Genomic DNA, 25217 nt, shown 5'->3' on the forward strand with positions numbered 1-25217 from the left:
GAGCATATCAAAAGATTTAAACCATCAAAAATCACATTTTCAAAAAATCCATCATTGTATGCTGACATCCATTCTAGTTAATTTACATTTATAATTAAACATTCTCAAAGAATGTCTGTAAATTCTCTAATGTCAGAGATCTGCACTGCAATGATATTTATAAATTGTACCTGAAGTTAGGCTAATTTGCCTGCTGAGCTTCCTTTGGTAAGAGTTATGTTGGAATGAGTGTCTGCTGGAACACAGCAGCTTCAGTGGATTCAGCAGAGCTGCACTTCAGCTCACCTCATATCAAACAGATTAAATCTCGTGCACAATAACTAAGTAAAGCATTTTTTCTTTGGTGTAGAAAATAATGGCTAGGATTTATGCAGCACTTTTTGTTCAAGGTGCTGAAATTAAGCCCATTCATTTCTCTCTAGGATAAACTTATGAGTACTGTATTTCTTTTGAAGAGGAATAAAAGAACTACTCCCATATTATACAGCAATCCCATGAGACAGTCACAGTTGCCTTGCTAAAGCTAATAAACAACTCACATGCTGATATGCTTTTTTACCTGTTGACATAGGAGTGAAGATATTTTTTGGAATGACAACCCTGTCTTCTGAGTTTCGTGCCCAATCAACCATTCCTTTTCTTCCTTTCATGGGGAAATTGATGTCAGTTAAAACAGATGCAGCAGGAAGCTTCTGAATGCTAGCCACTAGCAAGAGAAATCATAAAATCATACAAATTTAAAATTGTGTTTCCTTTGTTAAAGCATCATAGAGTGACAACAGTACAGCAATAACAAAACTTTTAATGACACATTTCAAGTAAAACATGAATTCATAGGACAATAACTGACTCAGAAAGCATAATCTTCTGTTTATTATGCAGTTCTACTACGGATTAATTGTGTGGTATTGATTGTAGCATTTTTCAGTAAGATTCTGATTAAATTTCTTAACAGGGATCATTGGATGTACCAGCTTATACCCTGAAATTCACACATAAAAACGTTGTGTCTTCAGAGCAAATTCTAAAATGATCAAATGTGACAATAAAAGTAAGAGGATGCTTAAAATTGCTTTGGGAAACATAACTTCTAGATACAGGCTAATGAAGCAGTAGAAGAACTTTTATCCTCTATACAGGCACAATTTCAAGATAGATACATTAAGGAGATTAACATATTAAAAGACCTTGTTGTTTTCATACAAAGTAAAGTAGAACAGTCTAGCACCTAATTTTTTTTTCTTGAAAGAATAATCTCCATTCTGAACTCATAATATTTTCCACCTAAAAAAACCCCAATACCCAAACAACACAAGTGTTATGTCTATAACAGATATATCAAGACAGAAGAAATAGGTGTCAAATCTAATAATAAGTCAGTTTGGAATTTGGTTTTCTCATTCTGGTTTTTTTCCCTGTTTTCTAACTCAACTATCACCTGGAAATCTATTTCAGCTTTGCTGTGAAATCTAAGTACAACTCCATGGCAACACAGTCAGTGTCTAGTAAGACTCAAACTGCTTTAAAGGAATTGACAGGGCTGCAAGTGTTTACATACAGTCAGAGAGATAACAAACACCACATTTGGAGCCTAGCTCCATTCTTAATGTAAGCCACATTGATAGATATTTCCTGTGCAATGCCTTTCCTAATCAATTTATGGAGAGGCTAATGTAGGTGGGAGAGTTTGGATATCAGGACTATACTTTGATCTGCACAATGATTTCACTGCAAGGACTCTGCAAGGGGGTAAAACATAAATACAGTGGGGGACTGCTGTAAAAACAAGCAGAACAGCAAAATTAAAGTAGAAAAACATTAGGTGTCTCATCAGAACTTTTATTTGGAAGAAAACTGTGATTCAAATCCAACAGAAGTGTAAAATTACAAAATTAACAATATTAACTCTACAAATATATTCCTGAATAACTGCCTCTTATTTTCAGATTGGTTATGCATACAGAATCACATTAATGAGGTGGTACTTCAGGTTGGTTCAAACTTTCCATTATAAAACTATCAGGGCTTCATAATGCTGGTTACAATCCCCTCCAGGCTGCAATTGCCAAATCCATTCCCAGAACTAAGGGGGATGCTTAGTCTTGTGAATTTTCAGGTGGTGTGTGGAGGGAATAGAGTTCAGGTGTTTCAGAATTACTGGGCCATAAAATGGACTGCGTGCTTTCACATGCAATCAGTGGTTATACAGAATATATTAACATTGTAAAAATAGATTTTTCCAATAGCTCTTAAAATTTAAAAATAATTTTATTTTCTCTTAAATAAAATTAAACTAACAGTTATTTAGTTTTCAAAATTAAATACAGCCTGTATAAGACAATACTAGGCTGTTTTTTTATTTGCACAGTATTTATTGGTGCTTCTACATATCTAGCTATCTATCTAATTAGATAGTAGAGCCTTAATATTTCATCCCCCTTTTGGATGACAGTTCCCTTTATTGAAATAGGAAATCAATGTTATTCAATGAATTCACTGCAAAACAGAAAACCACTTTAGGACTGGATAAATGGTGAGGGTCTAGGACAGTACTTTCTGTACTCTGTCTCTCTCTGTATTTTAAAAAGGGCCATTTATCACGGCACCTAAACAATACTCAGAACCAAAAATTCCAAAATATTTGTTATTGTTTAGGTGATGAATAACAAAAGCAAAGCATAAAACCTAAAACTTTGGCTTATAACTTATATGGAAAAAATATAAATATATGTGTTTGTTGGGTAGTGTTGGGTTTACAGTTGTACTCAATGATCTTGAAGCTCTTTTGCAACTTAAATGTTTCTATGATCCTATATTTTTCCATTCATGGTTCAGAAAAGTTTTTTTACTTATAATCAAACAAAAGTCTTGCTTATCAAGCCTGATCTCCTTTTATGACAAGGTAACCTACCTAGCTGATCAAGGGAAGGTAGATGTGATCTTGGATTTCAGTCAAGCTTTTGATACTGTCTTTTACAGAATCCTTCTGGACAGAATGTCCAGCATTCAGCTGGACAAACACATCATGTGATGGGTGAACAACTGGCTCACAGGTCAGGCACGAAGGGTGATGGCGACCCGTCACTAGAGAGTTTCACAGGGCTTCATCCTCAGCTCTGTTCTCATCAACAACTTCAGAAATGACTTGGCAGCAGGACTGGAATAGGTACTAAGCAAGTTCAAGATGGTAAGAAACTGGTAGGAGCTGCCGAAGCTCCCTCAGAGGCAGGGAGACCTCTCCTGCACAGAGACCCTAATAGAGGGCTGGGCAATCACCAACCATCTAAAGTTCAACATGGGAAAGTGCTGGATTTGACATGTGGGATGAGGCAAACCCTGGATTTCCATACAGACTGGGAATGAGATGCTGGAAAGCAGTGCCATGGAAAGGTAGCCAGGCATCCTGGGTGATGGAAAGTGGAATATGAGTCAGCAGTGCATATTTCACATCCTTCAAAGTCTGCCCCTTACAGATCCACACAGATTATAAAGGCCTTTTTTTAGATACTTTGCCAAATAATTCTATGAGGATGTGCCTAATGTGGCTCTGGTGGTCCAAGGTGTAAGATAATTTAATGGAATTTGACTAGACGCAACTAGTTCAGGTCTATCAACACAGCGGATACATGAAATAATTGACCAGATGGATACATGAAATAGTTCTCAGCTCTTCAGTATGACTTTAAACTGTATTTTATATTTTAGGAAAGCTAATATTCTTATTAAATACTAGTCTGCGACTAGTTTCAATGAAACTTTGGCTCATTTCCATTGCGAAATGAGGCTCTCTACCTCAGCTTTAATCTGCAGCATAAAATAATTACTTCTTGTGAACTGAAAGTCAAGAAGCCATTTAGAGGAGAATGTATATAATTCGTGTGCTGGGTCATTCATATGTCAGAAACTCAAATGCAAGGTTCTTACACACAGGTAGTAAGATGTCATGCACTTTGCATGTTATTGCATTCTTTTAATCTTAGGTTTGTATTAGAAAACAATGCTTCAAATTCTGGAACTCAAAGGATTCAGTTCTGCAACTGCCACACAAAGACTATGTCTTCTCATTTAAAAAAGTAAAGGTTTCTCACAGGTTTGGTTTTTTTAATAATTATTATTTCAAATTACCATACCAAATCATCTGAGATGGAACACTTGGCAAACAAGAATACCTTTAAGCACTGTGGTATGAGTAGTTTTGCTTGTTTATAAAACACACAAATTGTATACTACTGGAAAAATAGTCAAAGAGAATATTAATAAGAATAAAAAATGTAAAGTGGGAAAAAAAGATGAAAAACAGAAAAAAAAAGACATCTAAAATTAAAATTACCTAAGCAGAAGCTAAGGAAAATATTTATGTATCATGTTAAATTAAACTCTTCCAATATGGACAATTCTCTTTTTATTTATTTGTATCACAGCAATTCCTACAAGTCATGTCTGCTGTTCTGGGCACCACAATATAGAACAGACATTAAGCTATTTAGAGAGTGTCCAAAGGAGGGTGAGGAGGATGCTGAAGAGTCAGGAGGGGATGCTGTATGAGGAATGGCAGAGGTAACTCGGTCTGTTCAGCCTGGAGAACGCTGATGGGAGACCTCATTGTGGTTTTCAGCATCCTCATGAGGGGAAGGGAAAGGGTAGGTAGTGATCTCTGCACTCTGGTGACCAGTGACAGGATCCAAGGGAATGGCCTGAAGCTGTGTCAGGAGAGGTTTAGGCTGAATATCAGAAAAAGGGTCTTTACCCAGAGCATTTGGGCACTGGAACAGGCTCCCCAGGGAAGTGGTCACAGCGCCAAGCCCGACAGAGTTCAGAAGCACTTGGACAAAGCTCTCAGGCTTATGGTGTGATTCCTGGGGTTCTCCTGCACAGGGCCAGGAGTTGAACTTAATGATGGGTCTGTTCCAACTCAGCATATTCTATAATTGTATCACTCTGTGATTTAGTACAGGTGCTCACTGTGCACATCTGCAGTGCAAGCTGCAGGTTGAGTTCTGGGTGGAGGAAGCCTGAGACAGAAGGCTTCTTTCAGTATATTTTGATGCACTTTGGTATAAACTACAAGACAGTAGTTCAACTACACATAAGTATACATACATATTTGATGATTCCATAGTAATTATTGATTCAGAAGAATCCATGTAAATAGTCTAGTCTAATCAATTTAGAGATGCTTTGAACTGTAATCGATTGATTCTTAATATCCTTTATAAATATTCATTTTCCTTTTATTTCATTTTCATGTTGCAGTTGCAGACAATCTGTTTGATACTGCTGTACTGAAAATTTCAGAATTGGTAACTACTAACTGATCATACTAAAACCAACACAAAATATTGTTGCAACTGATTAATGCCAAGCTGATAGGAATAGACAATTTTCCATCACTATAAAAATCACCTGGTTACACACAATAATATGTTAATGATATTTAAGCAGATTATTTGGCACAGCACAAAAGTGGTTAATTCATGTGTAAAGAAAACTTGGAGAGAAAAAAAAAAGTGTAGTTCCTGTATGAGTAGCTTTTGTAGATCATGGCCTAGAAAAGAAAAGCTGAAATGTATTGCCTTGATCCCTACAACCCTGAGTGAGTTATAAGCTGCCTAATGCAATTTATAGTAGCTCTCTAATTGATCTGGGATGCTAAACAACAACAAAAAAAAAACCCAACCAAGTCTAATTCTGAAATTTAGATCTTTGAATAATATTAATCAATTTGAACAGAAAATCAGATTCACTGAAAAGCATGACAGAAAAACAAGTGAATGTTTTCTCATGTACTAAATGCAACTTCAGATCTCACAATAGAGATTCAGGTTTTAAAATTACAACATGCACAGGACATCGAGCCCAAGAGTCACACCATGAGCCTGAGAGCGTTGTTCAATTGTTTGTTGAACCCTGGTAAGCTTGGTGCTGTGATGCTTTTTCCAGTGCCCAACCACACTCCAAGTGAATAACATTTTCCCAACATCCAACCTAAACCCTTCCAACACAGCTTTAGCCTTTTCCTTGATTCCTGACACTGGTCACCAGAGAGAAGAGTGCAGCACCTGCTCCACCTCTTCCCCTCACAAGGGAGGCTGTAGACCTGAACTACAGGTTGCTACAGATCTCTCCCCTTAGCTGCAATACCAGTTCTGATTCTGCTTTCTTAAAAGTAATAATATTCTGGGTGTGTTGCGATTTAACAGCACAGTAACCACGTTGGTCTGTAATTTTCAATAACTCACAATACAGAATTTGACAGGATCTCTGTTACAGACAACAGAGAATGAGTATATTAGCAGTCTCATTTGCTATTTTCTTATCCTATTTTGACTGCTCATTGATGGTCTACTAGGTATATATTATTCAGCATTTAGTAAACTTCATCACTTCACACATTTTGATTTTTGAAACCGACAATGTTTTACTGCCCTTCTGGAACAGCTCCTGCTAAATCTATTTCTGGGTAAAATATTATTGCTATTGTCACAGATGATTTTAACCAGAATAAGAAGAACAAAGAATTTTAACAACGAATATGAAAGGTTTTTGTGCTGAAATTCTGAACACTGAGCATTTCTGCAAAACATCTCTGTTAAGAAGAATCAGCTAGAAAAATATATATTCTAGAATTGCTATTTTGACCCTAAATGTAAAACCTTTGTTTTTTTATAAAATGAAGAATCTTACTGGTCAGCCCATGTTGGGCACATGGGGAACAAAGTCTTTCCTGGATCATCAACAAAGAGCGAGATGGACATATTGAAGAAGAGATATTTATAACAGACTTTCTCTATCCACTTAAATCCCATCATTTTAAAGAAAATTTGCAACAAACACAAATGGTGAAACCCTTATTTAAAGGAGAGTAATTTGTGGATCTCCAGATTTGCTACAGAACTCTGCATGTGAGCAGGCTTGAATAAAATCCTTCTCTCATTCCAATGATAAACTCACTTCTTACCACCTACAAGCTTATGTATAACAGAAGGACTGTGGTGAAGTGGCATCCTCTTACACGAACATGAGAAAAACAACATGGCAATTTTCCTTCTGTAAATAATATTCATGAAATCTCACAATGAACCAACATGAAACTATGTTCAGAAAAAGGCTCCTAGGAAAATAAAACTTAACAGATCATCTACTTCTCAGAGCTATCCATACAAAAGTGATAAATTCTTAAATTAGTATCTACTGCTCCATGGGCAGACAAGACAGGGATATCCCTAGAAGCCTGCTGTGCACTTGAATTCCTGAGGCTCATCAGACCAAGGCAGCTACTGTCTCACTATTCAAGCTTTGGATAGCAAGACACAATACCAGTATAGGCAAAAGCAGAAATAGACACTTCATAGATATTTTCACTGATCAAGGATGAACTTTGCATGAATCCTTCCTTTGCTGTCAAGCAAATTCTTCCTTAAATAGACTCACTGTTTGAAGGTTAAGAATAATGCTTTGGTTAACCAAGAAGCTAAGTTAACAGTGATCTCTGAATATTTGTCTTCTGTTTTCTATAGATAGTGCAGTGGGGAAAAGATTACCGATTACCATAATATGATATATAGGACAACTTAGAAAGCAGCATGGTTTCAGGCAAAGATCAGGATGCATTTAACAATAACTCAGATTGTTTCTGCTACTTACATAATTTAAAAAAATCATAGGCAGCAGGCAAGTGTTTTCTTTTGGTTGTGTGTACTTTTGTTGCTCAAGACCAAATTCTATATTTGAGGAATAACTCAAGAATATACAAATTTCATAGACTCATGAAATATCACATATGCATAGTCAGTCTAACAAGTGATTTCTGATTTCACATTCATTATGATAACTTTGTTTCAGGGATGGGAATAAAATTCTAGAATCAAAAGTTCAAACAATAATTAGACATCTAAACATTGTATTTATAGATATTAGCCTTTCTTTAAAAAAATTATGAAAAATATTAAAATTTATTCCCTGAGAAAGCTAATTAATGGAAATAGCTATCACATCACAGAATTTCTATATGTTCCAGGTACTATTTCTACATGTTCCCTGGGGCAGGAGGTGGGAGAAGTGGAAGCTCAGCATTTTTGTAAATTTTAATAATTTTTTACTATTTACTAATTAGCAATGCACCCTGTAAGTTTAATATGTCTATTTGAAGCTAGCACATCTGGAATGTAAAGAGCAAAATCAATCTCCTAATCTGAATAACAAGTATGAAGAAAATCCAGTTGAACTAATGAAAAGGTAAACAATTTTTTATGAGCAAATGGAAGAAAATGTATTCTCGCGATAAATTGAATACTTCCTGAATGATGTGATAATCTAGAAAAACATTTTAAACATAAGGTAGGAAGCTGTACTTCTTTAATTAGAGGACAACTCCACGTTCTGGGCAGTACTTTGAAGAAGATGAAGATATGAGCAGTCAAACAGACCCAGAGTCACATCAAAGGTACTCTGTTTCTGAAGGAGCTTTATTCATTTCCATTCCTCTTAGTATTACTAGGCATTCATGCTACTAAAACTGCGGTCTCAGGCAGCCTCTCCTGCCTGGTCATAAAATACTTCTTAAGGAAAAGAAAGACTTGGTATAAAGCAACACAGAAGATGGAGACTGATGCAGGAGATAGAGGAACTCGCATTTAAGTGCATGAGTTTCAATTTACAGACATAAAGTAGAAAACCATAGAGGGAGCAAGATCACCTACAACACAATATTTGATTGACTGGTCAGGTAAGGTGCAGAAGCCAAACATTTTTCAGTCACTAAGGTGACTTGGTAAAGTGTCTGTGCTGATGATTCTAGCTGATAGCAAGAACAAAGAAAGTGAGAGTGAAGACAATGTTAAAGCAGTAAGCTCAGAAGATGGAAATGATGATGAAGCAGAAAAGGGGGAAAGAAGAAAAGCTGAGACTGAGAGATCATTTACATGTTTATTTATCAAGCTTACTCATCATTAGCTATCCAATAAAACCCATGAAAGAAAGATGGGGAGAACCTGACAGGATAAGAGATCAGTAAGGAGGCAAGCAGGTATGAAAACCATTAGCAGAGAATTGATAAAAATATTTTATGAACATTACATTGCTTGGGGTGATGTAGAGCAGAGTAGAATGATTGCTTCTGAAAAGCATGCAGCAAAGAAGAGATGGTTATACCTCTAGGGAAATGATAACTAAGCCTATCATTCAGAAATCTATAAAGATGTGAACTAAGTTATTCAGGATATTGAAAGATGATGTAAGAAGCAAATTCACAGGCATAGAGGTAGAAAATTTGATGTAGGAAAGCCACACAGAGGGAAAAAATAAATAATGGGAATCAATATATGCTTTTAATCACAGCTTTTTGTAGGAAAATAAAACCAGATCTCTACTATATTTCATTGTTGAACAGCTTTTTTTAAATCATAAAGAATGGCATGGTGAAGAACTTTAGGATAACACTACAGCAAAATTAAAACTGAGAGAACTGTAAATTACTCTGGCATAGAAATACAGAGATTACTAGTATGGAAGCAGCTAGTGAATCCTGAACAGGAACGATCGATTAAAAGCCATATCCTGCAGAACAGTGGGTATGGAGGAAATGCTTGCAGCTGGCTCCTGTTTTCACAGTAATCCACCAGAAATGTATAAGTTTCTCCATTTTTCTTTCCAGAAGCAGAAGACGGAGCTTTCTTTACACTTCAGCTCCACGAAGGTTGAGAAATTAGACAGATAGATTCCCCAAAGGCTCTAGCCTTAAGGTATGTTTATTAACCAAATTAGTCCCCTCTTTATATGCATCTGCAGTTGCTTTCAATTTCAAAACCTGGCCAAGTCAGAGAACGACTTACTGGTCAAACATTGCTTGTTAGAATACTGAGTTTATGTTTTGAGCACTTCAAGTAGAAAGATCTGCTAGCAATTAAGTCCCCCTCTAAACATGGGGCCACCATCTGAAGGCATTACAAACCATATCTTCCTTACCTTGGATGACAATGTCCATTGGGATTCAAGGCTATTATCATCAAAACTTATCCACGAGGAAAGGAAAACCAACTCCCCATTTGAATATTCATTTGACCCCTGGCATAATATATAAACCAAGGGTTCAGAAGGAAGGCAGGTTTGTTTTAATTAGTCCCAGATAACTGCGTGATGTCTCAAATTAGTGCTTTAGTAAATTCTTGACACTGGTAATTTAGGACACAGAATTTTGCCACAAGCTTAACATTTCCTGGTCAGCATCAGACTAATTTTCTAGTGGATATCTACCATTCTGAGTTTGGCATTCAATATGATGCTCAAGCTGTCAGTACCAGTGCATCCCCATCACACACACACACACGCACACACACACACACACACACACACACACACACACACACACACTCTCTCTCACACTCACACTCACTCACTCCTCTACAGCTTAAGCTGCAGGTACTCAAAATCAGCTGTGAATGCATGCAACTTTGTGGCTTAGATCAGACTGCAGTGAAAAGGCTGTGAGAAGCCCCACAGCCCCTTCTCTCAGGAGCTGCACTTAAGCTGAATCTGCTGTGGCTGTGCACTGTTATGCATTTTGCTTTTCTGAACCTTGACCTGTGGATGCCATATCAAGATTTAATGACCTCTGACCTACCCTATCACTATTGGCTTTCCTAAAGCTCACCGGACCAGATCCTGACCCTGACACTTTGATTTGACTGCTTGGCTTGATGTCAGATCATTACACAGGCTTGTCTGCTGATGTGGAATATTAGCTGGGTCTGGCTACCATCACAGACCTTCTCTGCTCTTCTTGTTTGGATGCTGTGGAACCTTGCCTTTGCGGTGTGCACACGCTGATGTCTCCTGTTTTCTCTCACAGAGCAGCCTACTCTTGCTTCTCCCTGAACATAGCAGCTAATAAGCAAATGCTGGAACACTAAATGCCTTCTAGACAGGCTTGAGCCACACAGAAAATATGAAACAGAACTGTTAGAAACAGAGATCTCCTGTGTCTCAGTTTCATGTTGAGGCCATGATTTTAACCTACCTCAAAGGAGTTCATAACTAGGTCTTTGTATTCTGGAGGCATGTCTAATTCATCTTGAATATTTTCCATGGAGGACATAAACTGGATTAAGATTTGCTCAAGGGATTGTAAAAGGTTGTCCTGGGGCACTGTGAAATACAATTTTCAGGATAATGCACACATGCTTTATTTAGATTGTTTACATCATGCATGGCAGAACAAAACCCAGTACCTCACTGGGACATATAGATGCTATCCAATCTAAGTAGTAAGTAATACTAATTAGACTGAGTTTGATTTACTTGTTCACATTGTTGCATTCTAAATTAACTTTAATAACTCGGGAGAAATATCTCAGTGTTATTATGGTCATTTCAATAAAACAACCACACAATGAGGAGATGCTTAAAAAAAGATCTAACTAGAAAATTGGGCCTATAAAGAATGACAGAGCTTGGTTATTACGAGCTGTTATAACGCAATCACATGAATCACTATGGCATGTGGACCTTGTGCTCAGCTCTTGTTATCTAATTCTGGCCATCCCATCTCCAGCATCCCCCGCTTTTTCCCTCCCACTCCCCCCAAATGAGAGGCTTTACTTGTTTATCAAAGTTGTGGGAGGAGGAATCAAAAAACATCCAAGCATCAAGGAAACAAACAGTCAACTAGGCAGCTAAGTCAGATGTTACACCATTACTGTTTCCTTTGTCAGAACTCAGGTGTCTTACTTTTTCATTCATTTTGAGTGCAGTTGACAGAGAAAGATAGAGATGCCTAATCAGGGTTGCTTGTGTTGCCTTCTCAGGGTTTTAAAAAATCATCTGAATTTTGATGCACAATGAGCTTAAATTGCATATAGGGATAACAGATTAACCCTTACTTGTACTGATGAGTACATAAAATGCACATTATTACTGAGCTCAATGCCAAAATTAAACATAGAATATAGTCAAAAGAATCAACTCAAGATATAACATAGCATTATACCTGCAGCAGAGAGGCTTCTACATATTAAAAAAAGTCTATTTGGATTCAGACCAAATTTTCAGATGCCCTGAGCGTGCCTTCAGTTTTGCTCTTACATGCAGTAGAAAATCACCACTTGGGACAGTTAATGTGTAGAAATTACTGTGATTAAGAAAATGTCTCAGGTTTTCCTGAGGCATGACAAATACAGTTACAAGGAGCCACAATTGTGCTGGGTAACACAACACTTGCATTCCTACACAAGCACCTGATGGAACTCTGTCTTTGGCACTATATCCTACCTGCAACCTATTTTCGGTTACAGTTATTTCAATACAAATCTGGGGCTTATTGCTATTGTTCTTTCCTCAATTTCTTGTGCCATTCATTGCAGTATGTTTATGAAATATTTATTCAGAATAGGAGTCCCCCAAACTGGAACTATATTGCTTCAGTGGACTATTTCTTATTTTCTGGAAATATTGCCTGTAGGTAGAAGCTCTGTAAAGTTAAAATGTGATTCTACATTGTGCAGTTTCCAGAAAACACAATTATACCTACGAGCTAAAGTGAAAAGAAAGAGTTTCTGCATGTTATTACATAAAAATCATGATGAATTTTTTCAAAACAATATCTGAACATGAAATTTGGAAATAAGAAGCAGGGATGGAATTTTTTCGTTTTCTATTGATCAATAGTTTTTGCAACCCATCAATACAACAAAATGGAAAGTCCTTTACTTGAAATTCCTAAAAAAGAGTGACTGAATGTATATGCCAGAGAAGCTATAAATTTAGTGAAAATGTTTGCAAATTATTTAAAAAAATAATCTATATACTCAGTCTTGCAAAATTATTCAGTGTCAAGTATTCTATACCTCAGTCCAGTTCTGCTATTACTGCCATGCCTTACTTGGGGTAGCTGTAATTATCTCCACAGCTAGATCGAGGAGATAGCCAGAAAAAACCAAAAGATTTCTTGCCTTTTAAAAGTATTTGTATTATAATCTGTAGTCAAGATGGCTTTACTACTACAAATCATACCCTGGAGAACTGGACAATCAAAACGTGTAACTTATATATGATCCTTCTTGCCCACAATATCCTGATTGTAGCATTGTTACAAACAGTATTTTACAGGATCCTGGAAAGAAAATTGCTTTTTTTCCCCCCTTTAGTTATTTTCCTGCCTTTGCTCTGCGTTGTTTTTTCAGTGCTTTTGCTTTTATGGAATATTTTCTATGTACTAAATGATTTTTCTGTCTCTAATCCCAAAACATCTAAATGGTGCTTTATTGGAAACTAAAATGACTGCACTCTGGTGGCAAACATTCATAATAAAATTTCCAAGCTGAACAAAAAACGAACAAAGTTAGGGGTCAGTGTGAGGATGCTCAGTTATTTGATAATATTTCAAAACAGTCCCTTTTTCCAGAAGCATAGATGTGGTCAGAATAATCTGGACCAATCTTGATGTAAATTGTGGCTATTAATGAAATCTCTATGATTTAAAAATCTCTGTTCTACATTTACATTAAGTTTATTGCAAAGGAATATTTGCATTGTAATGAACCATTTTCAAAAGGTGCTCAAAGTCATCATTCAGTGCGTGTGCTGAGACAACATACTGGTTCCAGTGCTTGGAGAAAGAAATGAATTGGACACAGAAAAAATTTTCCCCCAAACTTACACAAACAGTCACATCTGCAAGAGGGATTTGCAAAGAGGATCCAGAGAACTACAGGTCTGTCACCCTGACCTCCTCGTCAGGCAAGGTCTTGACTGAGCAGATCCTTTTGAGTGCCAACATGCGGCGTGTGCTGGACAACAAGGGGACCAGGCTGAACCAGAATGGGTTGAGGAAAGACAGGTTCTGCTTGACTGATCTGGTTACCTTCAATGACCAGGTGACTTGCTTAGTGGATTAGGGAAAGGCTGTGGACATTGTCTGTCTAGACTTTACTAAAGCCTTTGGCACAGTCACTCTCGGCACTCTCCTAGAGAAGTTGGCAGCCCATGGCTGGGACAGGGGCACTTCTCACTGGGTTAAAAAGGGTCTGGGTGGGCAGGCCCGTGAGTGGTTGTGAATGAAGTCCCATCCAGGCAGCAGCCAGTCACTAGTGGAGTTTCCCAGGGCTCAGCACTGGGGCAAGTCTCCTGTTTAATGTCTTTATCCATGACCTGGGTGAGGGAATCGAGTGTACATTCAGCCACTTTGCAGATGATACCAAGTTGGGTGTGACTGCTGGAAGCTGGAGAGTAGGAAAGCTCTGCAAAGGAATCTGGACAATCTGGACTGATGGGCAGATTAAAAAGATATGAGGTTCAATAAGATGAAGTGCAAAGTCCTATACTTGGGTCATAACAATCCCATGTAGTGCTACAGGCTGGGGGCAGAGTGGCTGAAAACCTGACTGGTGGAAAATGACCTTGGGGTGCTGGACAGCAGTGGCTGAACATGAACCAGGTGTGCCCAGGTGGCCAAGCAGGCCAATGGCATCCTGGCCTGTATCAACCACAGTGTGGCCACAGGACCAGGGCAGGGATTGTACCCCTGTACTTGGCACTGGTGGGGCTGCCCCTCAAATGCTGTGTTCAGTTCTGGGCCCCTCACCACAAGAAGGACATTGAGGTGCTGGAGCGAGTCCAGAGAAGGGCAATGGAGCTGGTGAAAGGCCTGGAGGACACTGCTTTTGAGGGGTGGCTGAGGGAGCTGGGGGTGTTTAGCCTGGAGAACAGGAGGCTTGGGGAGGGACCTTATCACTCTTTACAACTGCCTGAAACGAGGCTGTAGCCAGTTAAGGGTCATTATCATCTCTTAAATAAGAAGTAGAAGGACAAGAGGAGATGGCCTCAAGTTATGCCATGGGAGGTTTAGGTTAGATGTTAGGAAAAAAAAATTGATTGAAAGGTTTCTTAAGCACTGGAACATTCTGCCCAGGGAAGTGGTGGAGTCCCCATCCCTGGAGTTATTTAAAGATGTGTAGATGTAGCACTTAGAGACATAGTTTAGTGGTGAACATAGAAATGTTATGTTAATGTTTGGACTCATTGATCTTACAGGTCTTTTCTAACATCAACCTTTCTATGGTTCTACACACATTAAAAATAGAGCTGATGAGAAATTAGTAGGGTGACAAAAGAAGTAAAATTAATAAAGTGAAACAGTTCATTTAAGTACATTAATAGGAATAAACAAGTTCTATTATTCAACAAAGGTATAAAATATTGGGAATTATACACAAGATAGGATAAGAGTGGAATGGAAGCCTTCAAATAAAATTTGCAAGTATGTTTTAAGAAGCAAATTGTTAGGCTTTTTAATAATGATACACTACATTTAGGTTATCTTTATGGAATTTTTATGTTATGCCTTTTTTTCTATTTTTAGGTCTTTCTGCAACAGATCAATTTTACATGGGTGCAAATGATTAAACTGAGAACAAAGAAACCTCACTTGATTAGTAACTCGGCTTTGTTTTCTTACATTCCTGGGAAAATCCTAGCCAACAACAACAGAATAATTTTCTCCTTTAGTCCAAACTTCAATATATTATAGAAGGGATCTGAATGAAAGAAAATTCTTCCCATTTACATACTTCTACTAAAGAAAACTATTTCAACATGAAAGATTAAGACAACAATATAAATATGAAGTCCTAATTTTCTGTGCCACCAAGATGTTCAAATTTAACAATTTCTAGCTTGTCAGACAGCCTGTAATAATTGTCTAACACAGCTGTGAGGTAATATTACTTTGTTTAAGATTTTTCAGTGGAAGATCTAGCTATATTTCCATGAAGCACTAAATGAAAGAAAAAAATAAAAAAAAACAACCAACCAACCCCCCCCCCAAAAAAAAAGAAGAGAAAAGGTTCATGTTAAACAAATTCATTTCATGACCAGGTATAGCTAGGAAAGACTAGAAACATTTCTAAAGCCCCTGACAGTGCAGATTAATGCTGAATGACAGGTAAAAATTTGGATACAGCAGCTAGTGATATCAATAAAACCTGTATCAATAAGGAAAAAACCCATTGAAAATGTGCATGTGGCTCTCTAGACAGAGACTCTGGTAAATCACGTATTAAAAACCTCATGAGTAAATATGCTGTTAGAGAATTTAAAAAATAACAAAATTATGAACAGAAGAAAATATTCTAACAAATGCCTACAAGAAACAAGAATTACCAAATTCCTACATATTTACTTGCCTACTCATTTTCCCATCTTTGAAAGAAAATTCTTAAATCCATTCTTTAAGTATACCCAAAGAACCAACACAAACAATCAGCAAACTACATCTAATATCTTGTCAAATGAACTTAAAAATAGTATATACATAAACACTTCAAAATCCTCTGAGCTTTGCTATTGAATACCATTTCCAATTAGAAGAAGCTGTCCCATTTTTGAGTGTCTTACCCTGTTGACATGCAGTCTCTATGACTTAGCTTTACAAGAGTTTTCGGTATGTATAATTTTAACTTCTGAAAATTATTTCTAAGTACAACCACAAATGTAAAATAGATGATGCGGTATAAAATCACCAGTCATGTCTTCCAGCAGTGGAACTATTCATCCAAGAAACAGGTATAAGTTCAATTTGGCAATGCTAAATGACATTCATTTTGCAGAAATTAACTTTTCTTTGTGCATTGTTGACTGTGAATGGAGACCATTATTTTTCATTGCCTAGATAGTGATGCAATTTTCAAAGCTAAATGAGCATTAAAAACATTCATTCCATGCTTCTGCAATGAACAATCTAAGATACCTAATGGCAAAACGAGACATTCCCTTTAATCTTTATGAACATATTCTATTCCCTTGAGGTTAAAATGAGCAAGGAGGGGATAAGCTTGCTATATTTTTGATAAACGTTTTTTTTCACAAACAGGAGAAGTCTTGTGTGTGCAGATGCAGCAGCCTGCCTGCTTGCCAATCCCTGAAGATCCAATCATCCTGATGACTGTCCCACAGTTCCTTCCCTTTGGGCAGGTCAGTCTCTTTTCATTCCTCTGTATTATTGGAGGTAAGATTTTGGTGCCAATATAGGGGAAATATGTTCCACCAAGGGGCACAATTCATACACATATGAATGGGTTTCCAAGTACTTGTCTTTGATGTCAGCTCACATTCTGGTTATGCTGCTCTACAACAGGACCCCAGACAGGATTTTCTGGAGAAGTGGCTGTACCAATATACTATTTTCCCATAGGTGTTCTTGAAATCTATCTCATTTCAAAATACTTGACTACTGAGTAAGGGCAGACAGCATGAGGCCATACGATTTTACTAGCAATGTGTTACAAAAAACCAGCATATAGTTAACCCTGCTAATAATTAAAGTAACTGGTGACCTAAGCAGAATATCTTATATGTTAGAAAAAAAATCCACAAAAAAATAGTAATTAAATAACACCATAAGCATTGAACCACAGATTATATGAAAAATCTTTCAATGAGATCAAATATCTTTTCTAGAAGACAATTTCCCAACCTATATGCATAGAAGATTTACAGAATAATGCTGCCTAGGGCTGATTACATGTCTTCATGATTGCAGAAAGTGTTTGTTCAAAGAAAAAAAGAAAAACAATCACAAGAAAAACAACATCAAGCTATTTGGTGCCACTGCAGGTGATTTAACTATTTGTGCATGCATCGAGTGCCATTCAATCACTGTAGGCCACAGAGCTGTACCACATATTTTGAGTGAGAAAAAGTTCTTTCTCTGTCTCCTTCCCACTGTAATGGGGCTTAGAGCATGGAAAAAAAAAATAAAATGTATATTCATCTGTAGTAGAACAAGCGTTTGATTTTTTACCATAAATTTTAGCAAAGATTCATTATCTCTACCTTTAGACAGAGCAACAAATGAGGTCCTAAAACTCATACCCGAAGCCAAGGGAAAGAAAAACTTACACTGTGAAACGGATGAACTCATGGGTACAGAAATCACAAGGCAAAAAATATGTGTTAGAAATTTCAGAATATGTGTTAGAAATGTTGGTGATTTTTAGCCCACCCAGTACACGGATCCTTTGGAATGCTTTGAACTGATCTTACTGACACTCAGCTCTGTTGGCATTATACAGTCTGACCTTAACAGAATAGCAGAGATATATGCAGTCTCTTAGGTATATATACTGAAGTCCAACTCTCCATATTGAAAAAAGATATAAGAATTACACTTACAGAAACACAATTGTGCAGAATTACATCTGCATATGTTTACATATGTGTTGCATATGGCTTTGAAACTTGACCTCAATATCTGACAGTCTCACTTCCAAAATAATTATTACCATAAAAATACTTTTATCTGATATTGTTAGTCCACTGACACCCTCATGAAGCTGACTCAAAAAATGAAATATTTCTCTCCAGTTCATTACCTCAATTGTTGCGCTACCTTCAGGCTACGCAGTTTGAAAAAGACGGATCTTTACCACTATTTGGAATTAAAATCTACAGTCATTACCAAGGAAATAATACTTTTTCAATACAGCAAGTTGATTTGTCTAATATTTAACATGGAAGTTTTTCCCTCCTTTTTCTGTTTTATTGCTTGGTTGGTTGATTGTTTGGTTGGTTTTTTTGACTCTTCATATTTTTATTGTTGTTGCTGTTTCTATTGTGGGGAGTTAATTTTTTTTTATTTTTGGGGGGGAGGGGGGTGTTGCACTTTTATTCTTTATTTGTTTGAGGTTTTGTGGTTTTTGATGTTTTTTCTTTCCTTGCCCTTGAAAGGCCAGGAAATGAAAAAGAGCTTTGGCAGTATGCCATATCATTAGCTTGGTATAAACTGTGTTAACTCCATATTCACAACGGAGCTTTTGGCAATAGACCTGTTTCTGACACAGTGCTAGTATTAGGCAGAGCTAATAGCTGGCTTTACTCCTATTTTAACTGACTTATAATTTTGGGGAGTTTAATTCTATTTCGTTTTCCTTCTTTCATTTTCAGTAGCAAATGAGTAAAAAAAATGCTGTAGAAATCATTAAAACTGGGCCTGAACTTTGCTATTTGCAGTACTTAGCCACACCATCTCTAGCTGATGTACTACCAGATGATGGCTGGACACTCTTGTGGTAACACTTTCAGGGACAAAAAACCCCAGAATGAGTCATCAGTCCGTGCAGAATTGCATCTTGTTATTGGACTGTGGTACTCCTGTTTAAGGAAGGACTGTATTGTTTGAAAATCTTGACACTACACTCACTGAACATGATTGCTGCCACTTGGCACTACCTTACTGTGAAACAAACTCTCTGGGGTGTGCATTGATTCCATTACTGCATTAATGTAAAATTACCACCACAGATGCTTCATTTCTATCCCCTTAAGCCTCATTCTACTTGGAAATTGTTGGAAGTCACCTAAAGGTCCACCTGTCTGAGGCAAATGAGTGGATAAGGTCAGGTATTTAATTTCTCAGGTCAATAGCTAAATACACCAGTTAAAAATGGCCTGTCATACAAACGGAGTTCTCTAGAAAACAACAGTTTTTAATTGCTCATTTCAAGAAACAGAATTATTCAGAAAGGAGTTTGCAGAGGCAGAAATTTAGACATGATACAACTATATGAGATACACAGATACTATAAAAAGGAATTTTCACAAATGGCCTGTAGATACTACTTTCTTTTCCAGTTGGAGACATTTTTTAATGAGACAAGATCCTGTATCTTGGTGTTTTTCATAGCTTCCATTTGTTTAGAATGTTTTATTCCACTTAAATAAGGTAGATAAGGGAAACACTTTCAATTATTCTAGTTTCCATAGCACCCATTTAAAAATACTGAATGGTTAATTTATTTAACTTTATCTTTAAGGTTACTTAATAAACTGTATACACAAAACTAACTACAGAATTATGACTGTTACTAAGAGCACAGCTAGGGAATCAAGTTAGGTTTTTATCCCAATTTGTGAAGACTGATAAAGATTCATATAGTAGTTTTCTTCATATTTGGAATTTTCAATCTTAAGTAACAGAGTTTTATTTTCTCAGGATCATTGAGTATGTAGGTTTAGAAAAGAGTGAAAAAGTCTAGTCTTTTATGCTCTGTTCACAGCAAGTTTTCAGGGAATGTGAATCATTTAATAAGCTTATTTTATACTGAGAAAGAAATACGAGCTCTTGAGCATTTACTTCAGGCATTAAGTCAGATGCTGCAGTGAGACCTTCAAAGTGTGCATGAAGTCTTTCCCCTTTAATCAGTGGAGAAAACTTGAATCTTCTGAAAGCCAACATATTGATCTGATCAAGGAATTGCTGAGGCTGCTGCAAAGGAAATTATATGAACATATATAGAGTGCAAGTATTAAGAGTATAAAAATTTGCAATTGACCTTTCTCTGTAGTTTCCCTATTCTTTTATCTATTTTTTCTCTTCTGGAAGTCTTTAGCTACGGATTGTTACATATGGTTTGAGCAAGTAAAGAATACAGAAACAGGAGAGTGATACCAGCAGTGTGTAAATCCTAGGACTTGAAGGATATTTTGAGAACTGAAAAGAAAATGTGATAGGTGTTCCCTTTCACATAAGTAGAGCATCTGCCCAATCAACAGCATAGAGGTTTGGGGCAGGAAAGACTGATGGCCTACATCTGAGTGTGAAACAAAGAGGATGAGAGCCAGAAGCCAAAGTCATGAATGAAAAAAAAATGTGGCAGAAGACAGAATTTAGAACTTCTCTGACCACCATGTTTTACAATCCAAGAACAAGAGTGTGACCAACTGTGCTCCACAGGACAAGGAGAAAAGCATGAATTTTGCCTGTGAAGACTGTTTTCTCACCTGGCCTATTCCCTGGAAGATTCCTTGATGATGTTTACATATTTACACATGAAGTAGGACACACCACCACTACAAGGAGTGATTCCTGCTTGCCTTCTTAAAAGAGCAAGTACAATTCACACAGTTGCTTAAAGCGAAATTTTCCTTTCTGAAAACATGGGGTACTCTGGAATAATTTGATGGAAACAGGAGAGAAATCTGAAGGGCTATTTTGGGGCCACTCTACAGGATCTGAATTTTTATATGTGTGATAGGTGCACCTTTCTTTCTATTAAGAGAAAATGCTGAAATACTAGCAGCTGAACTTTTATTAACTATAAATACCCACTTTAAAATCTACACTATACTTTAACACTACACAGATTCAGAACAAGAAGTAATTTAATTACAAATGAATTCTGAGTATCTGTGTATACATTTATTGAAATACTTGTTTCCTTGCTAAAAATTTTAGACATTTTGTTTATACATTTGTACAAGTACTATAATCTGTGGCTTTTTTTCTGTTTTCTTTAACATATTTGAAAAAAGACCCTTTACAAATTTTAAATAAATTTGGTCTCTTGGTATATTTTAGGCCAGCACGACATTTGTGATATATGAGTCAGAGGATCTCAAGTGCTGCATTGAAGACACACATCACTAATTCTAATACAAAAAAGATAAGCAGACTAAGGCAGACGCCATTCAGATAAGTAAACAAAGCATATAATGTGAACAAGTATCTAGAAAGTATAAACAGGATTTACAAATCACAAGATGTAAAAGTCTTAGACTGGGATAAGGTGAATGAACCGCAATAACAGACAGCAATCCAGCTTGCTTATTTTCTAGCATTCCCAAAGCTCTGCATGCGTACCATTGGTCATGTCTTATAGCTAGAGTAAGTACATTTTCTGAAAGGTCCTTTTGGTCACATTTCTAAGTGTCTAGCTAGGACTGGAAAATTTTAAGATACACTCCATTTGCCTGCAGGATTCTTTTGTGTTTTCCTAAAATTTCATGGACATGAACAAGAAATGGGAGATTGAAGGTATAACAATAAGGTGTGCAAAGAAAGGAGACAATGGGCACTTTCAAAACATCTTTTGCCATATGGCATCCTAGACTGTCTGTGAAGGCAGAAATCAGACTGTTTCCTGCCAACGTTTAGAAAACTTATGTAAGCAGCTCAGTTTCAAGTTTTAAATGAAATGTTAATTACTATACTAAATCAGATTACTCATCGGAGTAGCAGTGTCACAGCAGCCATTTTTAAGTTGAGAGATAACAGGTTGTTAAAAGTTGATTTATGCATGGAAATATGGTTTACACCTCTTCATTTTTTCATATAATATTATAGCTAGCTGCATCTACCACGTAGAAACATATCTACTTGTTCCTATTTTGTACCTTGTAGGACTTTGACTTCATGCTTATGCAGAATTAAATGTGGTGCAATAGAGTTAGGAATCTTCATTTTTTCCTGTGAGCAAGATTAAACAGAGATGTCAGTCTAGTTTCGCTTTGTATTCACTTTTCAGTTGTGTACATGCAGTCCCTTTTGACAATCTGTTCTCAAATATCTGTTGTCATCAGTCCAACTCTCAATCTGATTTTTAATTATTATACTTTATTTATTTTTTATTATTTTATTTGGGTTTTTTGATCATTCAGCTCTGAACCTCTCTGTGTTCACAGGTTTTATTGACTCACAAAAAACCACTCTTCTTTGCTGTAGATGACCTGAATCATTGAAACATGAGCTAGTCACCAGGCTGCCTTTACAGCCAGTGGCAGAACTTCCACAAGGCAATCCATGCCTTCATTTTAGATGTCTGAGATGATATGAATTGCTCTCCTGAGCAGTACTCTCCCTTGATTTTAAAGGAAGCTTAGAATGACTTTGGCAATTTTTGTGATGCTTAAAGTAAGTAAAATGAATCCAAGACATATAATCTCAATTTAAAAGAGTGTTGCAAGCGATAGCTACTGAAAACTGAAAAAAAATTTCTGTATTTTCTTTAGACTGCTAGTTTTGCACACTAATGCTGTTATTTTCTCTGAATGGCTTGATTTACTCCCTCTTAAATGCTCTGTCAAAATCGAATTTAATATGGCAGTGTATATCCTCTCCTTTTCATTTTGCTATATGTCCTGGAAATCTTCAATCTTTCCCATCTTTGAGTATTCTAAGTAACTTTGTGATATCTGCACATTTTATAAAACTACTGATCATTGAAACCTCCATATTCATAAAATGAACATTAACAGAAAGTGGCTTTTCACATGCTGAAAATTCTCATTTGTTTTTCCTTTCAGTTCTAAATAACACCCATGACAACATATTGCTCTTCAAGATTATTTGGGTTTTCATTAATATCATCTTAGAGCTGTAAGCTTGATTTTTTGACAACAGAATGTTCTTTAACTATGTTTTTTTAGCTGCTGCCCTTAAGGAAATCTATTTGACAACACCGGGAAAATTTCCCTTACAAAAGAAATCCTTACAAAAGAATCTGAATCTGCCATAGAAATACATATCCTCTAATATGGCTCTCTATTTCCAGTTCCACATTCCACCTCTATCTTTAAAGACAGCTATGCCTGTGGCACTCCAATCTTCCAGTTAGAAATTTCCTTTTTAAGTCAAAGGTCGAATAGTTCTTAATAGCAGTTCACCCACCTTTTATTCCATATCTTCAAAATTCTTAATTGTTCACCTTGATGAGAACTCAAATCAGCCAAAGCACTGAGATGATCTGCTCAGGTCTTTAGTGTTCAGAGAAAAATTCAAAAGGCTATTAAAAGCCAAGGTTAATTCTTTAATCTAAAATCAGGAATTTATTTTAAAACAGACAAAACTGAAAGCTATTGGTTAACAGAGAATGGTGACATGGTTTAAAAGCTTTTGTCACACTGCATGTTGTACCCTAGCAGGTGGGTCTGTGCTTTCAATGAATTCAGGGACACTGAGGGATAGTGAAAGCTTCTGTTTGTTCACACTATCATTTTTGTGTGCCTGCTCAGCTGGTCTGGAGGAGGAGGAGGTGGAGGAAGAAGAAGAAAAAGAGCAGGATGAGGAAGAAGGCTTCTACCTCCCATCAGAGGCTTTTATTTCACCTAATCATTTCTTAAAGAAGTGCAGATAATACAGAGTGCAAGGATATACCATATACAAAACATACACCATCTGTCCCCACCATGCACAAACAAAGTAAATGGTTGCTTTTACATTTGTTATGTTTTTCGTAGTGTATTCACTATCCTTGAGAGGAAAGCTAATAGGAGATGGGCCTTGCTTTAATGGAAATACATTTGAATTGACTGAGCTTCCCCAATAAAGTACAGATATTGGATTATCTGGATTTGAAGCCAGTCTTTGATGTTTTGTTCTGAAGAAATGAAAAATTTGTGTTAAAAGCCATCACACTGAAAAGTTTAACACAGGCATGGCAACTTTTGGTCTTAGCTATTTTCAAATGTATTATAATGTGGCTTGTGATAGCCTTGTGTATAGTTAATGTACCTTTCATCACTTCCCATTTGTCATCAATTGAGAATGTGCAATGGAAATTCATTGCAGCATGGCTGTTTAGTAACTTTTTAAGCCACAACGACTTCTTTCTGTGTCTTGAAAGAAAGAGAAAATAAAATCCCCTCTGTGGAAGATCTCAGGGGATTAGCATATCTGTGAAACACAATTAGGTGCTCAAATTTTACATTAACTACTATTCAATTAGAAATGTCATTCAATTAGCAATGAACTTATAAACTGAAATTACTAGAAGGAAACCAAGAACTCACTGTGTTACTGTGAAATCTGCAACTAAACTGGATTTTTTTTTCTCTGACAAGAAGCAGCAGTTCATATGTAGCTCATATTTAGTTCATATTTAGGGTAATTTTTCTGAACTTTAAAGTGATTTGGAAATGAAAACATAGCAAAAAGCATTTAAAGCATATGAAGATGCTGAGGGAATATTTTATGGTAAATAACTATTGATTCAACAGGACCCCTGTGATCCTCACATCTGTGCCTGGAAATCTCATAGAAACTATTCTAAGGCAAATGGAAGACAGGGAGGTGATTAAAGACAGCAACACAGCTTCACCTTGGGCAAGTCTGTCTAACCAACTTAGTGGTCTTCTGTGATGGAGTGACTGCATCAGTGGACAAGGCAATAGCTACAGATGCCGTCTGGACTTCTGTAAAACCTTTGACACGGTCCCAACAACACCCTTCTCCCTAAATTGTAGAGGTAAGGATTTAATGGGGGGATTCTTTGATAGATTAGAATTTGGTTGGTCACATCCAGAGGGTAGCAGTTCATGGCTCAGTATCCTGATGGACACTTGACAAGTGGTGTCCCTCAGGAGTCTGTGCTGTGACAAGTACTGTTTAATATCTTCATCAATGACAAAGGTATCAAATGTGTCCCCAGCAAGTCTGTAGAAGGCACCGAGCT

At 36.8% G+C, this 25217-nt stretch overlaps 1 protein-coding gene across 11 annotated transcripts in view; it reads right to left on the reverse strand.

Moving 5' to 3' along the window:
• Window positions 1-25217, reverse strand: part of ADGRB3 (adhesion G protein-coupled receptor B3) — a 445203-nt gene that overhangs the window by 188752 nt on the left and 231234 nt on the right. For all 11 annotated transcript variants that reach the window (XM_054279273.1, XM_054279280.1, XM_054279279.1 and 8 more), the window contains one exon: window positions 560-706. In XM_054279273.1, coding sequence (XP_054135248.1) covers window positions 560-706 — 147 coding nt within the window. The remainder of the gene's footprint in view (window positions 1-559; window positions 707-25217) is intronic.

Source organism: Melozone crissalis, unplaced genomic scaffold (genome assembly GCF_028551555.1).
Source record: "Melozone crissalis strain CALT ecotype California unplaced genomic scaffold, PUWL_Pcris_2 ptg000027l_1, whole genome shotgun sequence".
Classification (NCBI taxonomy): Eukaryota; Metazoa; Chordata; class Aves; order Passeriformes; family Passerellidae; genus Melozone; species Melozone crissalis.